This window comes from Cyrtonyx montezumae, unplaced genomic scaffold (assembly GCF_038088225.1).
Source record: "Cyrtonyx montezumae isolate F1298 unplaced genomic scaffold, pur_monq_1.0 scaffold_3, whole genome shotgun sequence".
Classification (NCBI taxonomy): Eukaryota; Metazoa; Chordata; class Aves; order Galliformes; family Odontophoridae; genus Cyrtonyx; species Cyrtonyx montezumae.
Window position 1 is genome coordinate 111,253,801 of NW_027072034.1, and position 14,693 is coordinate 111,268,493.

Sequence of the window (14,693 nt, forward strand, 5' to 3'; positions counted from 1 at the left end):
AATACAAATTATTGTTGTAAAATAAAAACACTGGGAAATCAGAGAGTGCTCAGGAAAGATCACACCCCTGGCTTTTGTGCTATAGGTTTCTTCTAATTCAGAGTGACATCTTTGTCTGCCACTAACATCAGAAGTAAATTCCTTGTGTAACCACTCATGCTGTCTTCAGATTGATCCTCAGCTCTGCGCCACTCATGAAGACTGGCACATTAGCTGATAAAGCAACTGACAAATGCCTCTACATTTTGATATCATGCAAGATAGCTGCCTGCTCAGGGCCTGCCAGGGAAATATCTGATGTGTGATCAGTAGGGAAACTTGACGCCATTACTCCTTGCTTAACAATTCTCTCTCGAGGATCCCCAAGGAAGGGGACCGATCTCTCAGGCTGCTTCTCCATCACAAAGGATCCTCTCACTAGGCTCAGTGCCTGTGTAAAGCACCGTGTCAGCACTCATTCGGGAACAGCTGCCGCTCACAGCTCATAGAATCCTTCTGTCTTGTGGTAGACACTTAACTGCCGGCTGCGTGAGCCACAACAGAGCGCGTCACTGCTTCTCATACATGAGAGGCTCAGAATTGTGAAGGAATCCAGGAGGTGAAAGGGAGAAATGAAAGCAGGAAGGGGGAGGCACTGGCTAAGAAAGGGAGTGACAGGAATGCATGTGAGAGAGAAGTGAATAGGGGGAACGTGAAAGGAAGGGTGAGGACAGAGACCTGCTTTCCTCCTGAAATGGCTGCCAGTCTCTCCCTTCTTTACAGAGAAGGGAGAGAGGATCTGGGGACTAGCTACAAATGACAGACAACAGCTAGACATGGTGGGAAGAATCCTGCCCTTACCCAGGATCAAGATATATTTCATTCACCCACTGGAGGATGGGGATGCTAGGTGAGCTGTAACCCCATGACTTAACATTAAAACTTGGGCATTGCTTTCAGGCAGGTTCCTGCACACCACAGTAAATTTAGAATCATGGAATCACTAAGATTGGAAAAGACCACTAAGATCACATGGTCCAACTGTCCACTTACCACCAATACTGCCCACTAAAGGACATCACCTTTGAGACACCAAGAGAATTGATCCTTTGGGAAAAAAAAAGGCAGAAAGAGAGTTTTAGGGGAAGCTTGTGCATTTTACCTGTGGTAAGGCTTGAACGACTGTATCCAGCAGTGCTCGCATTCCTGTGGCCATCTTCAATAGCTTCAGGACTGCCACAAGAAACACAAGTGTCACTCAAACTCAGCTCAAAAGATTCATCCATTGGTATACCCTACTAATGGCAGTAGAACAAGATAGAAGCCTTGATTCCCTTTGCCCTTGAAAAACTAAAACATACTCCTTGTCCCCACATTCCCACTTCTTTGCACTTTACATCCCCAGTTCCTTCTCCTCCAGTCTATCTTCTTCTTCCTAAATACACTGTTTCTGCCACCCATGCCTTTCAGGCTTCTGCTCAACCCAGACACATTCTCGACAAGATTTCTCTTTCTCCAAACAGTGTGTATCACAACTCCTCCTTTCCATTCTCTGCCTCCCATCCATGGCTGAAGACAGCAGAAGTGTGTGTCTCTACAACCACTGCTCAGTGAGTCACTGCACTGGATCCCATCCCATGGCCACCTCCATCCCTGCCTCCTGCCCACGCCTCTCTCACCCCGGGCGATGCGCAGTACTCTCATGATCCTGATGATAGTGGGGTTAATTGGGAGAGCTGCATTGATTTCAATCTCTTCCAGTGTTATGCCCATGACAGACAGTAGCACAATGGCCAGATCTAGCTGGTTCCACCTTAAGAAGAAAAATCAAAGAGAATACGGGAAGACAGAGGTTTTCCACTTCCCTGACAAATAAAGTGAATTGTTTTCACTTTAACCTAAACATTTCTTCACGTATAAATCCTAGGCCCCACTCTGAGTCAGCCTGTTTGGGCTTTTGTAGACAAACAGAGATTCACTTTGCACACAGCCTGAGCAGCCAGAGGCAAACCAGCCTGATCTGAAAGCATGGAGCTGTGTTACTATGGTGCTATACTTTGACTAATGGGCTCTGCTTTTTATGGCCTCACTATCTCGTATCAGCTTCATTATATATGTTCTGCTTCAGCATGTTCCCAGTTTGCCTCAAGGGCAGGAAAAAACTGACTGTTTCTGAGCCCACCTACTTTGCTTTCTCGCCTAGCAGATGCCAAAAAAGAGGCAGTTCTTGGACAAATCTTACTATTGCCCAGGCATCGCAGCTCTGTTGTGCAGAACTAGGAGGTCAGTGGGACTGCTACTGTATTCCAGATAGTGATTTATCCTGGAGGTCTCCTCTGAGTGCCCAGCTGTCCCACAGACATTTTTTACACAAGCTTTTCCTTACCTGTCCTTGAAGAATCGACGCAGACCAAAGGCCACCAGCTTGAGAACTGCCTCCAACACAAACACAGTGGTGAACAGGTAGTTACAGTATTTAAGAGCCGTCTCCAGAGACTGCCAGCAGAAAGAAAGGGTGGAAGAATTGAGGCAAGAGCAACAACAAGTTCATAACCTGTGAGTGCCAGGAGTTTGTTATGAGATGGGGAAGATCCCCCATGACCCCTATACTTGAACATGGAGGCAATCATCAGCAGGCCCCTCTACCCCCTGTTGATCTGGGGATCAGTTATTGCTCCTTTCTCCTATACTTCTCAGCATAACAGGAAGGAGAAGGCTATTGTGAGGAGATTTAACTGAGGTTCCATCAGCCTCCTCTTTGGCCAATAGCCCATGTCATCTGGATTCCACCATGTGAATAGCACTGGCCTATCTATGGACCAGGAGTGAGGCAAGAAGACTGTTGCTTCAGTTATGAATAAATGCCATTTCTGAGGGGAAAAATTCCTTGTGTGACTTGGGCTGGGACAGACAGTATCATCTCTCAGCTGTGGGCTTGTGGTTCTTCATTGTGCTGCCCTTTCTCCACCACCAGGGACCAATGGGCAGCACTGATGGCACCTCATACTGGAATGGTTCAAAGCACTTTGGCAGGATTTATTAGCAGAGCCTGACTGTGTTACAGGGGAAGGAGTTGAGAGTAAGAAAGTACAGGGACTTGTTCTGACATGAGCAGAGGTCCAACAAAAGGGTGACAACAGATAAGGGCTGAGAGTTCCTGCAGAGTAAAACTGGGCACTACCAGAGCAAGATAAAAGGTAGGCATGAAACAGAGGAGTTGGGCAGCATACCTAAATGATAACAGACAGATTCAATTCCTGACCTATCTTAGACAGCATCTGCCCAAGTACCAGAAGTGTCATCTAAACTACGAGTCTCCTCAAATGAAAACTGAAATGCCATTGGGCAAATATCATAATGAGTGCTTTGTCTACATAGAGAGGCAAAAAGTTCCTTTAACATATGGAGCATATATATATATATATATATATATATATATTTTAATCAGAAGCGTCTAGAGCTTTGCCAACAACACTGAGTGGTACCCGGTCTTCTCCTGCCTAAGTAAAAAACTTCTTTGGCTTACAAAGCCTTTTGCTAGGACCACCCCCCCTTCCCCCCAGCAGCTGAGGATCTTTTCTGTGCTTTACCCCTTCAGCTCCTCTTATGGGAAAAAGGTGGCTGGGTGATACACAACCAGCCAATCCAGTCCTCACATCTCAGATCATATGGCAGGAGAACTGGAATGATATCTGATGCAAAGCCTGAAGCTCCCAGGGCACTGCTGCTTCCACCACACCTCTTGTTGGGTCCAGGGAAACATACCAAGTAGACTAGGCAGCTAAATTTGGGTGACCCACTTATCCATTAATAATATAAAGCACAGAGGTCTATTTATATATAGTTTTCTAGGGGCCCTACTCTTGCTTATATATCTAATCTCTCTTCATTTCAGGCAATTACAGGTATCTAAGCAGGGGCTGCCTTTCTAAGCACATACCAAACTCCTCACATAACTGTGCCTACTACATTAACTCTTGCAACACTTCAACAATATTTTTAGAGATGCAAGTGTCCTACCTCTCCTGACAGACAGTGAGAGAGAGCTGTAGCAAAAGAGCAAAATTACTCTCCATGGTCTCACTCACCACAGGTTGGTTGTAGTGCTCCAAGGACATGGTGACCACGTTGAGGCAGATGATGAAAGTGATGAAGATGTCCAGGTAGTGGCTGGTGCAGACCGAATGGATTAGGAGGCGTATGGGGCAGTAGGTGGCATAGTACGGCAAACGCTGCGCCTCTTCAGTGGAAAGAGGGAGATGGGGAGAGTTAGGAGGAAATTGGAAGAAAGAGAGAGATGGGTAAGAAACACTGAAGAGGAAGCAGGCATAAAAGTGGTGAAGTGTTAAAGACAAGGGAATGAAGTGGTGAAGTGTTAAAGACAAGGGATTGAAGGCCAGGAGAGAGTAAAGATAGAAAAGTATAGGTAGAAGATAGATGACATAGGAGAAAAATGAAACACAAAAAAGGGAAAAGTAGAAGTAGGGAGAAAAATAAATAGAATAAAGAAAAGAAAATGAATGCTTAAAATCTGTCAGTCTATGTTTGTGGGAATGGTGCTAAATCAGCATTTCATGCCTCAACAAATTAAGATCATAAATGATAAAAGGGAGCAGATGGTTCCAGGAGAGGCCCCAGGGTGTCACAAGAGAGAGGTAAAACTGGAGCAGAGGAAGGGAAAGCATGCCCATGGGCTGTGAATGGAAGAAAACCATCAGTCTGGGGTAGTAGGGAAGATATCTAGGGGCAAATATGCTTTCACAGTTTTTGTTTAAAAGTAATATAGAGGAGGACAGATACACCAGGAAGAGGCCCTACTTCACCCTAAAGGGCTTGGGACCCCAAGACACTGCAACACAAATAGAAAGAGCCAGGAACAAAACACAAGGGTCTTCCTCTTTTTTTTTTTTTTTCCCTCTTTTCTTAAAATTTTGGTTTAAACACAAAGGATAGCTTGTCTGGGTCTTCTCCCTAACACTAATTGAAGTTGCAGGAAGCCCAGGAGGTCTACTGAACTTCATATGTCCTGTGCTGACAGTGCATACCAGCATATATACAGGTATATTTCTGGTACACCTTATCCAAGGGGCTGGATGCTAAAACCTCACAGCTTCCCCGGCCCCATAGCTTCCTAACAGGCTTCATCAGCCACCCCGTCTTCCCCAGAGCACTGGTGTGGTGCATAGCGGGGCGGCAGTGACACAGGGAGGAAGGCTCAGAGCGCGGCCACAAGCGATGCATTTTAGAGACCGGCCCATCAAGAAAGAAAAAGAAGAGGAAAAGGTTTTTCTCAGAAAACCTTGGCCTACGAACCAACCAAACACTTAGGCTGTGCCTTACTCCTTCGCTTCTTCTCCAGGCGCCGCAGGCGCTTCTCTTCTCGCCGGCGGGCCTCCTCAGCCTCCTGGTGCTGTCGGCACTTGTGGAAGTTCTCCACTACTACCCCTACAAACATGTTGAGCACGAAGAAGCTGACTATGAGGAGGAAGGAGATGAAGTAGAGGAGCATCCAGGGGTTGTTGTTGGTCACTGGCTGGAGGAGAACAGAAAGACTATGATTAGATGTGTATCAGTATGGAAATGACAGGGATGGGAACCACCATGATGACTGGTTGCTGAGGTGGTAGAGTGGGATTATGAAAATGAGAGGAGTGGGATGAGAAGAGCTAGAACTGGACAGTAGTGCATCTTGTGTAGAGTTTCAGAGGAGCATCAAATAGAGCATCAAATTCAATCAAGCCTGTGGCTGTGCAGCCCATGGCAGGTCCCTATACCAGCAATATCAAGGTCATAGCCTTAGCAATGGAGGAGTAGTGTTATAACAGGCAGCAGCCCAACAGCCTCCTCTTATAGGGTACTAAAGCAACCATTTATGGGCTAGAAGGCAGCCAGCATGTCCAGAAATGCATATGATATTGTTGCTCTGTTGTTATAAGGAACTGCCATGTGATCCAGACTGGTTAGAAAGTGAGAATTACTACAGACACTCACTACATGGTCATATAATCATTAAGCTGGAAAGATCATCTAGTCTAAGCATCAACCCATGCCTGTGGCCACTCTAATCCACGTCACTCAGTGCCACATCCACATAATTCTTGAACACCTCCAGGGATGGTGACCTCACCACCTCCCTGGGCAGTCTGTGGCACTGCAGCACTGCTTTTGCTGAGAAGAAATCTTTCCTAATATCCAACTTGAATCTCCCCTGGCACAGCCTGAGGCCATTACAGTCACAGCTGTGCCCCACTGCATGGACTTGGCACAGCCTGGACCCCTTGCAATGGGATGAGCAAAGGATTGAGAAGGGCACTGGAAGGGGAACCTGGCTAGAGGGAGGCATCCAAAGCAGGATGTTAGAGTACACTCCCACCTTACTAGCCCAGGAAAGTAAAAAAGGTCTTTTTGCAAGGATGTATTCATACCTGCTGGTCAACAGCCACAGCATCTAGTCCATTATACATAATATTGACCCAGCCATCCTTGGAAGCCAGAACAAAGAGAGACATCAAGGCCTGCAATAAAAAAACAAAGCAGATGTGGAGCAGGTGCATCTGGTAGACTGGGAAAAATAAGTGGGTTTTTACGCTCTAACACACACAGTGTTTAAACACTCTTTATGTGTCTCTGCACACATCAAAACATGTTCCTTTCAGCGTGGAGGAGGGGGCCAGTGGGGACAGGAAGCCAGATCCACCAGAGGGGAGAGGTCATGAAGAACATCTGCTTCACAGCATGAGGAAAAAAGAAAATCAAGCTCTCTACTGCCACCCTTTTATTTCCCCTCTACCTGTACATGTCATCCTGTTACTAAACCACTAGCAACAGTTTCTACATGGATACACATACTAAATAACTGCTCTTCCTAGCCCTAGGATCAGGCAATGGGAGAAGTACGTATAGGAGAAGAGCTGAGTTCCCCATCAAAGATGTGGGCTGCATGTACTCACCTGTCCCAGGTTGTCAAAGTTGTACTTGTGGTGCACCCACTTGTAGTTGGCAGCCACACAGTCAGACCGGTTGGTGATGTTCCTGATGTCAACCCCTAGGCAGTGGTAGAACTTGCCCTTGAAGAGCTGTGGAAGGAGAGCAACTCCATCAGCCTCTTTCCCTCCAGGGTCCACCATGCTCCCTGGGGTATGCAGAAGTGAATTTAAGTCCTCACTATCTGACAGCTGTTAGGGCAGTATTTTGCGGCCCAATTAAAGCCATTAGCCCAATAAGCTTCTATTCAGACACTAAGAGCAGTCGCTCCTCCCAGTCACCAAGAAAGCTGATGGGAAGAAAAAAAATAATCTGTGGGTAAAGAACCAGAAAATATGTCTCAGATACTATTTTTTTCCGCAAAGCTGCACTGCTCTATCTCTCTGCCCAGGGCTCCCTTCCCCATATGGAAGGTACTGGATTGTGCATTTGTACAGATGTATAAGAGCAGACTAAGTATAGCACATTCCCTGAGATGGAAGTAACGCCCACGCTCTCGCTCCTCTCACCGAAAATAAAGACAATTAAATAAAAAAATAAAAGGAGGATGTGGGTGGACTTAGGGTTGATAGCAAGGGGGAGGAATGGAGCTGGCTGGAGGCAGGGTTCGTGCAAGCAGGAATGGAGCTGCTTGCCCTTGCTGTGTGGCATGGATGTGCCCAGTAAGCCAGCCCTGGGCTCTCCCTGTAACACTGACCCAAAACCTGACCCAATCCTGCCATGCATGCATGAGCATTAACTCCTGTCTTGCACATTCAGCAATGTTTGCACTCATTGAAGAGCTGGATGCGCTTGCCAAAGGCCATAGGGACACTTCAGAGGGAGAGAGCTCATGAGGTTGAGTAGCTGCAGAAGTTTCCCATCTTGCCTGATCCTTCTACTTTGCTCAGTTCCCTGTGCCTGTTGTAGCTGGGGGTATAGGTGCCCATGGTAGCTGTGGGAGTGCCAGGGCTTTTTAAGGGCAATAGTAACTCTACCTGCACACCCAGGATACCAAAGATGATGAAGAAAGCACAGCAGATGAGGACAATGTTTCCTATGGGCTTGAGGGAAGAAATGAGTGTCTCCACCACCAGCTTGAGACCAGGGGCTCGGCTGATGACTCTGGAAGGGAAGGAAAAGGAGGAGTGACAGAGAGGCAGAGCAGGGGTGTTTGGCCACAGGTAAGCATTTTCAGCAGCAGAGGGACCCTGCTCACCCTGTGCAGGGGCTTGTCACAGGGAAACACTCCTACCAGGGCCCCAGATCCTCTTTTATCCCATGGATTGGATGTCTGATGACATATCTCCATGGTCAGAACCATACAGCTAAGGGGGACTTAGCTCTGGTTTGTGGATTGTCAAAGACCACCTTTTGACCATTACAGTGGGATCTGACTCCAGGACTCTTCCTGGGGGGACCAGTAAGAAGAAGCAGAATAGGACACAGTGGGACTCTGACCGGAGTGGCCGTAAGGTGCGCAGCAGCCGGAGGACCCGCAGCACCCCTAGGATTTTGGCACCACCAGCAGAAGCCACTGAGACCACGATGTCGATGAGAGACACAAAGACCAAGAAGCCATCCAGGACATTCCAGCTGCTGCGGAGATAAGCCTGATCCCCGAAATACAGGCCTAGAGAGACCACCTGCAAGAGAAGGAAGAGGACGGGGTCTAAATGGATCTTCCATGTTGCTTTGTTAAAGGACAGCCAAAAAGAGAGGAAGAATGAAGAATGGTTATCTCCACGTGACGCTTCCTAATGGAGCAGTGAGGAGGACTCATTCTGAATCCCATAATCAGTCTCATCAACTTTTCCTTTTGATAGAAAGTTATGAAGGAAAACATCTTTGTCCAAAGTGGTGGCATGTAACACTAGAAACAACAAGGCCATGCTCTGGAGTAGCATTTCACTATGATTGCTATGGTGTCTTCTCACCTATTCTCTGCATCCATGAGCAATAGAACACTATAGGGGATGTTCCATATCACATACCTTCCAGTTCAGAGATGAGTTTTGTTTTGAGAGAGAGAACCAGGCAGTAAAACCCATACTCTGGCTCCTAATACATTCTAAAAATCATGGCAGTAGTTTAGGAATTAATTTTAGGGTCATACAGTTTTGAGACTTGCTTTACTCAGAATTTAGACTCTTTCCTCAACAGAATATGATTAACCAGATTTCTTTATTGTTGCAATAACACCTATTGAATAATTATCTCAGCTATTGGCAATTCATTAATATCATTGTAAATTCTCCTTCTCTTGCTCTAAGAAGAAAGAAATGGTCTTTAGACATTATTACAAATCCATACCTGGAGACTAGCTATTCATCCCAGACACAGATGCCTTTGGTTTTAAAGCCCATGATAAGCATCCCCCCTATGCAAAACCAGAGGGGACCTGACTATCCTTTACCAAGGCAAGGGGAAGGACTGGGACACCAAAAAATGGAGAGATTTTGGAAGGGTTTTGAACAAACATGAACCATGGTATTCCTGACACTGGGGAAAAGCTCTGAGCCATTCATTTCCATTAACTTACCTTCAGTGTCATCTCAGCTACAAAAATTGCTGTGAAAATGTAGTTGGACACAGTGAGAAAGATTCTCTCCTAGAAGAAAAAAAAAAAAAAAGAGAGAGAGAGAGAGAGAGAGAAAGAGTGAATGGTCTTCAACTTCTTGTTATTCCATGAGGCCCTGTTGTGAACTCGATATCTTTTTCTCTCCTGTGATGGGTCTGAAGGTTGGAGGAATAAAAGAAGCGCTCCTGGCAAAGATCAGAACTGACAGCTTTGGGCTGATAAGCCTCAACTCTACCACATGCCACAGAAGGGACAGGATCCCATACAGCTCCTCAGAAGCACAGTAGATGGGATTTACCATGCATTCTACAAATCTGGTTCCAAGGTGCTCACTGCGTCACTCTGCTAGTGCTTCTCAGTCCCGTTCTAGTGTGCTGCCCTGGGACTCCTTCCCAAAGGGCTGCTGAGCACTGACTGACTGCTGAAGGGTGTGTCACTGCCTCAGAGTTGAGGGGTCAGCTAAGGAAGAGATGCAAAAAAGAGTCACTTGTCAGCTTAGTCTCCTTTTTGACATGTCAGTCTGAGCCATCTCCAAGATAGTTCAAAAGCAGAATACATGATGACATACTCCATGTGGAAGGTACTTCCCTCATTTTCCAATCCTTGACCCTTTGGCAAACCATCTCTTAACCATGGAGTCCCAGAGGACTCCCTCACCCCCCAAAAAGGAAGCAAACTATGATTACCTTGCTATAAAAATGATTGACACATTCTAAGAGCATGCAGGGGAAGTACATACGATGTGAATTGCTAGTATGTGGACATGTGAATAGACAAATTGGAGTTATGTTTAATCTAAGTTTTGTCCGAAGGCAATTATGGTATCAGGAATGCCTACACACCTCTGTCAGACATTGTGTTAAAAAGGTAGATGGGAGGGAACAGTGCTTACCGTGCTTCTGTGTTCAATCTGTGGTCTCTCCAGTGCAATGGTGATGCAGTTCAGGAAGATGAAGGCCAACACAACATAGTCAAAGAGTTTGTGAGCAATGATGGCTTGGCAGAGGAGGCGAAACCTGCAAAAGAGTTCCAGTAGGCACCCGTACCTTTGGCAGAGGGAGGTTAAGAAGCTAGGAGCACAGAAAATTGAGTGGTCTGTTTGAAAATGAATTCTGATGTAGCAAACCCTTCCAGATTCACACTAGAGCAATGAGGCCACATCCTGAAAGTTGAGGAGAGGCAAGTAACTTGGCTGTCATGGAGAACACAACTCTGACTGCTCTGAAAGACACAGTGCCCATTAGCACAGGTGTCATGTGGAGCAAAGTGCTCTCTTTCATTGGCTGCAACAAAATTCCTTACTCCTCAACAGGTGATGGCACATTGGTGAGAAAGCTGTTGGCTGGAGTGTAAGGGCATTTTCTCCTGGTGGGAAGAGAAATATATCTCTAAATAGTGGTGGGTTTTTTTGTTTGTTTGTTTTTAGTATGTGTGTTTGTTTGTTGTTGCTGTTGTTCCTTTTCCAACAAGAAGATTTCTAACATCGCCCTAAAGGGTGTGATATATTGGTAAGTTGGTAGTGGGACTGAAAATGGAATGGAGAGGCTGTTCTGGTACCAGGAGACAAAATATCAGTGTTATGGAGTCATTAATAATACATTCCTTCTCCTTTTTGGGTTAATGTCTGTGTTCCCTGGCTCACTTTGCTATAAATATTTATGATTACACGAAAGAAAAATGGGATACTCCAAAGGGAAAGAAAAGCACAATAAGCAGTTAGGATTCTCATCCTCCATCTCATCTGCAGAATCAAAGAAGAGAAGTGTTGTTTGGCTGAAGAAGGAGAGACAAGGGAGAAGAAATACAGCCCCAGACGCTGAGTTTAAAGTTACAATCTAATGTCCAGCTCGGGGAGTGCAAATGGCACAGCAACAAAATCTGTCCCATCTTCTCAACCCTGTCATGGAAAAAACTGCACAAACCTGTTTTGTGGAGAGAAGAGATATATGGACCAGTCCTCCCGTAACTCACACCAGTCTGGCTTGTAAACTTCCATCATCTTCCGGATGCGAAAACACAGGCTCTGAAGGGATGCAGCAGAGGCAAGTGTCACTGGCTGACTTCTCATTGCCTAACAGAGGCACTCTCACTTTCTCATGTAATCCCCAAATACCACTATCTGGTGTTCCTCCCCACGTGCACTACCTGCCTTTCTTTAGCACCTGGTCGAGGAAATGGACCCAAAGAACAACATGCCACTAAAGAGGAAGTAGGTATTAATTTGACAGGTTCTGTTCACCTCTCACCATCAGATTTTCTGTTTACATCATTAAAAATGAAACTGCTGGTCTCCTGTCTACAGATGGATGTTGTCCATAATAGAGACAATGGCTCTACTACATGAGTATGATGTTTCCTCACTACCTCAGCTGAATGACGGATGAAGGATGGCCTTCTGTTGGCACTTGGTCTCAGAAATAATTTAATTTCATACATACTGTATGTCTGTTCCAATTTCTATTGATTCTCCCCTCCATTTTTTCCACCCTTCGATCTGCTCACAGATTGGGTGGCCTCAGCCTCCCAGGCTGACACAGAAAAGCATGCTTGCCTTGTCTCTTATGCATCTGTTTCCAAAGTAAAGCTCATTCTTTTCACAAAGCCTGACCTTTCCTAACCTGTGACAATCACTGGTTGCACTGCTCTGAATTAACAGCCTTCAAATGCCTATGCATATGCCTCATCTTTACTCCCTTCCAACCATCTATCTGCATGACTGCCTTGTGGCAGCCTGACAAAGGTGACAACCATCCTATCGCCACACACTGCTGAGAAGAGTCCGGACTCATCCCTTTGCCTCCTGCTTCTTAGATATTTATAGGCGTGGACCAGATCCCCTGAGTCCTCTTTTTCCAAGGTTGATGAGACCCAGGTCTCTCAGCCTTTCCTCACAATAGAGGTGTTCCATGCCCTCTATCATCTCTGTAGCCCTCTGCTGGATCCTTTTGAGGAGATCCCTGTCTTTTTTGTACTGGGGAGCCCAGAACTGGATACAAAGGACTTCTGCAAGCTCTCCCATCCATATGGCAGGGAAACTTGAAGACAGAGCTGGGGTTTCCCACAGCACTGCACTGTAAACCCAGGTTCTCCGCACCAAGTACTCACGTAGTCTATCTCTTCGTCATCCTCTCCCCGTTCCTTGCGATTGTTCATCTTTGGGAAGATCTCTTTAGCAATACTGGGCATTTTGCCATTGCAGTCTTGATGCTCACTGCCCCCTGATATTGTCCCTGCCCTACAGGTCCCTCTGTGGCCAGATGGGATGGAGGCCAACTCTAGCAGGTCACAGGAGCCTTTGTTGTCCAGAGAGAGTGTCCGGCGGTGGTGAAAAACTCTCTCTGCTCCATCCAGCTCCCTGTCTCCTGCCCTGTGCCTCTCCCCAGACAGGAGGGACTCAAGCTCGGCAGAGGGAGGTTTGTGCTTCAGGCTGTGTCCTCGGGCCAGGCTGTTCCAGCTGGAGCGACGGCTCCCCCAGGCCCCGCTGCGGCCCCAGGCCCCATAGTGGGAACTGCGAGAGCTGGACTGTAAGAGAGTGGGATGGGAATCAGTTACACAGAACTGGGGAGGGAAAGCGCTGCCTTGTTGCAGACATTCCCTGCATCCCTGCTGGGGTCCTAAGCCATGTACACCCTTTTTTACCCCTCAGAGAAGATGCATAGTGGGAACGTAGCTGTAATTGCTATAAATCTAACAACAAATTGATAATGAGCTATCAGGGGTGTTGGCTGTGATTGTTTTATAGCACCATCTGTGTGCAAGGCACTTATAGGGAAGGTAAATAATAAAGCCAAAGGCCAGATGCCTGATGTTGTTACTTATATCAGCTCAGAGCAAGAATAAAGATTTTCAAAAATCTGATTGGCAGCATTTTATGCAGCCCTGGGGTAAAGAACAACACAAGGTACAGGGAGATGGATAATCTGACACAACACCTTTGAGCACAGGCTTCCTTAAAAAATGAAACGAGAGAAACAGGCTTGTTGGTTACAGTCTAATTCAACAATATCAGTAAGTTATCAAATAGTACCTGGCTGTCAACTCTCCTTGTTTAGAAATAACAGGGGCATGAGTGCTTCTAGTTTCAACGTACCCCCATCAAAAGCCATGTGTCACATTGTGTAGAGGTCCCAGAAGCTTATGTTATAACGTGGACAGGTTTGAGATGTGTTGACTGAACAGTCAGCAGTGTTAGGAAAAGCACTGGGGGACAGCAGGACCTGATACTAGTAGCTCCAAGCCAAGATTTCTCTACTCATTGTAACAAAAGCTTCCAGAAAATGCACCTATTATGGGACTCTGAAGTTCTGGCAGCACCTAGACCTTTCTATGCTCCGAGGAACTTTGTGAACTGGGCAAGAGGACAAAACATAGAATCACAGAATCATAAAATAATAGAATCCTTAGAGTTGGAAGGGACAATGAAAGGTCATCTACTACCATGCAATGAACAGAGACATCCATAGCTAGATCAGTTTACCCAGAGCCTGGTCCACCCTAGACTTGAAAGTCTCCAGGGGCAGTGTATCCACCACATCTCTGGGTAACCACTCCAGTTCCAGTGTCGAATCACCCTCACTGTATAAGACTTCTTATATCTAACCTAAAGCTCCTGTCTTTCAGTTTTAAACCATTTCACCTTCTCTTATCACAATATAACTTGTGAAAGAGTCCGTTCCCTTCTTTCCTGTAGCTCTCTTTTAGATACATCTGCAGCTAGATCAGGTTGCCCAGAGCCTGATCTCACTAAGAGAAAAGCTCTGTCTCTATGGTGTTCCTGCTCTCTCACCAGAAGGTTACAGCTGTAACCTACACTCAATGGAATACTGATCAATTACCTGGAAATATAGGTCAATAAGGTTGATAAGTCAATAGATCACTTAGAGGGTGGTGAGGCACTGGCACAGGCTGCTCAGAGAAGTTGTGGATGCCTCATTCCTGGAGGTGTTCAAGGCCAGGTTGGATGGTTTTCTGGGCAATCTTATCTAGTGGCAACCCTGCCCACTGTGCAGGGGTTGGAACTAGATGATCTTTGAGGTCCCTTCCAACCCAAGCCATTCTACCATTGACTGATCTAATCTGGAAATACAGATGAATTATGTGAACTGACTTCATACGAGCAGGCAATGTGCTTGTGTTACATAGTATACCAACAGATGACAGAAAGGCTCTT

General features: G+C 46.1%; 1 protein-coding gene across 1 annotated transcript in view; it reads right to left on the minus strand.

Annotated features, from left to right (window-relative positions):
* CACNA1I (calcium voltage-gated channel subunit alpha1 I) overlaps positions 1 to 14,693 on the minus strand; it is a 152,612-nt gene that overhangs the window by 14,224 nt on the left and 123,695 nt on the right. The window contains exons 16-28 of the mRNA XM_065742931.1: positions 12,629 to 13,045; positions 11,446 to 11,546; positions 10,416 to 10,539; positions 9,485 to 9,553; positions 8,404 to 8,588; positions 7,941 to 8,067; positions 6,930 to 7,055; positions 6,405 to 6,494; positions 5,320 to 5,512; positions 4,068 to 4,219; positions 2,366 to 2,475; positions 1,659 to 1,792; positions 1,142 to 1,212 (exon numbers count right to left, since the gene is read on the minus strand). Coding sequence (XP_065599003.1) covers positions 1,142 to 1,212; positions 1,659 to 1,792; positions 2,366 to 2,475; positions 4,068 to 4,219; positions 5,320 to 5,512; positions 6,405 to 6,494; positions 6,930 to 7,055; positions 7,941 to 8,067; positions 8,404 to 8,588; positions 9,485 to 9,553; positions 10,416 to 10,539; positions 11,446 to 11,546; positions 12,629 to 13,045 — 1,899 coding nt within the window. The remainder of the gene's footprint in view (positions 1 to 1,141; positions 1,213 to 1,658; positions 1,793 to 2,365; positions 2,476 to 4,067; positions 4,220 to 5,319; positions 5,513 to 6,404; positions 6,495 to 6,929; positions 7,056 to 7,940; positions 8,068 to 8,403; positions 8,589 to 9,484; positions 9,554 to 10,415; positions 10,540 to 11,445; positions 11,547 to 12,628; positions 13,046 to 14,693) is intronic.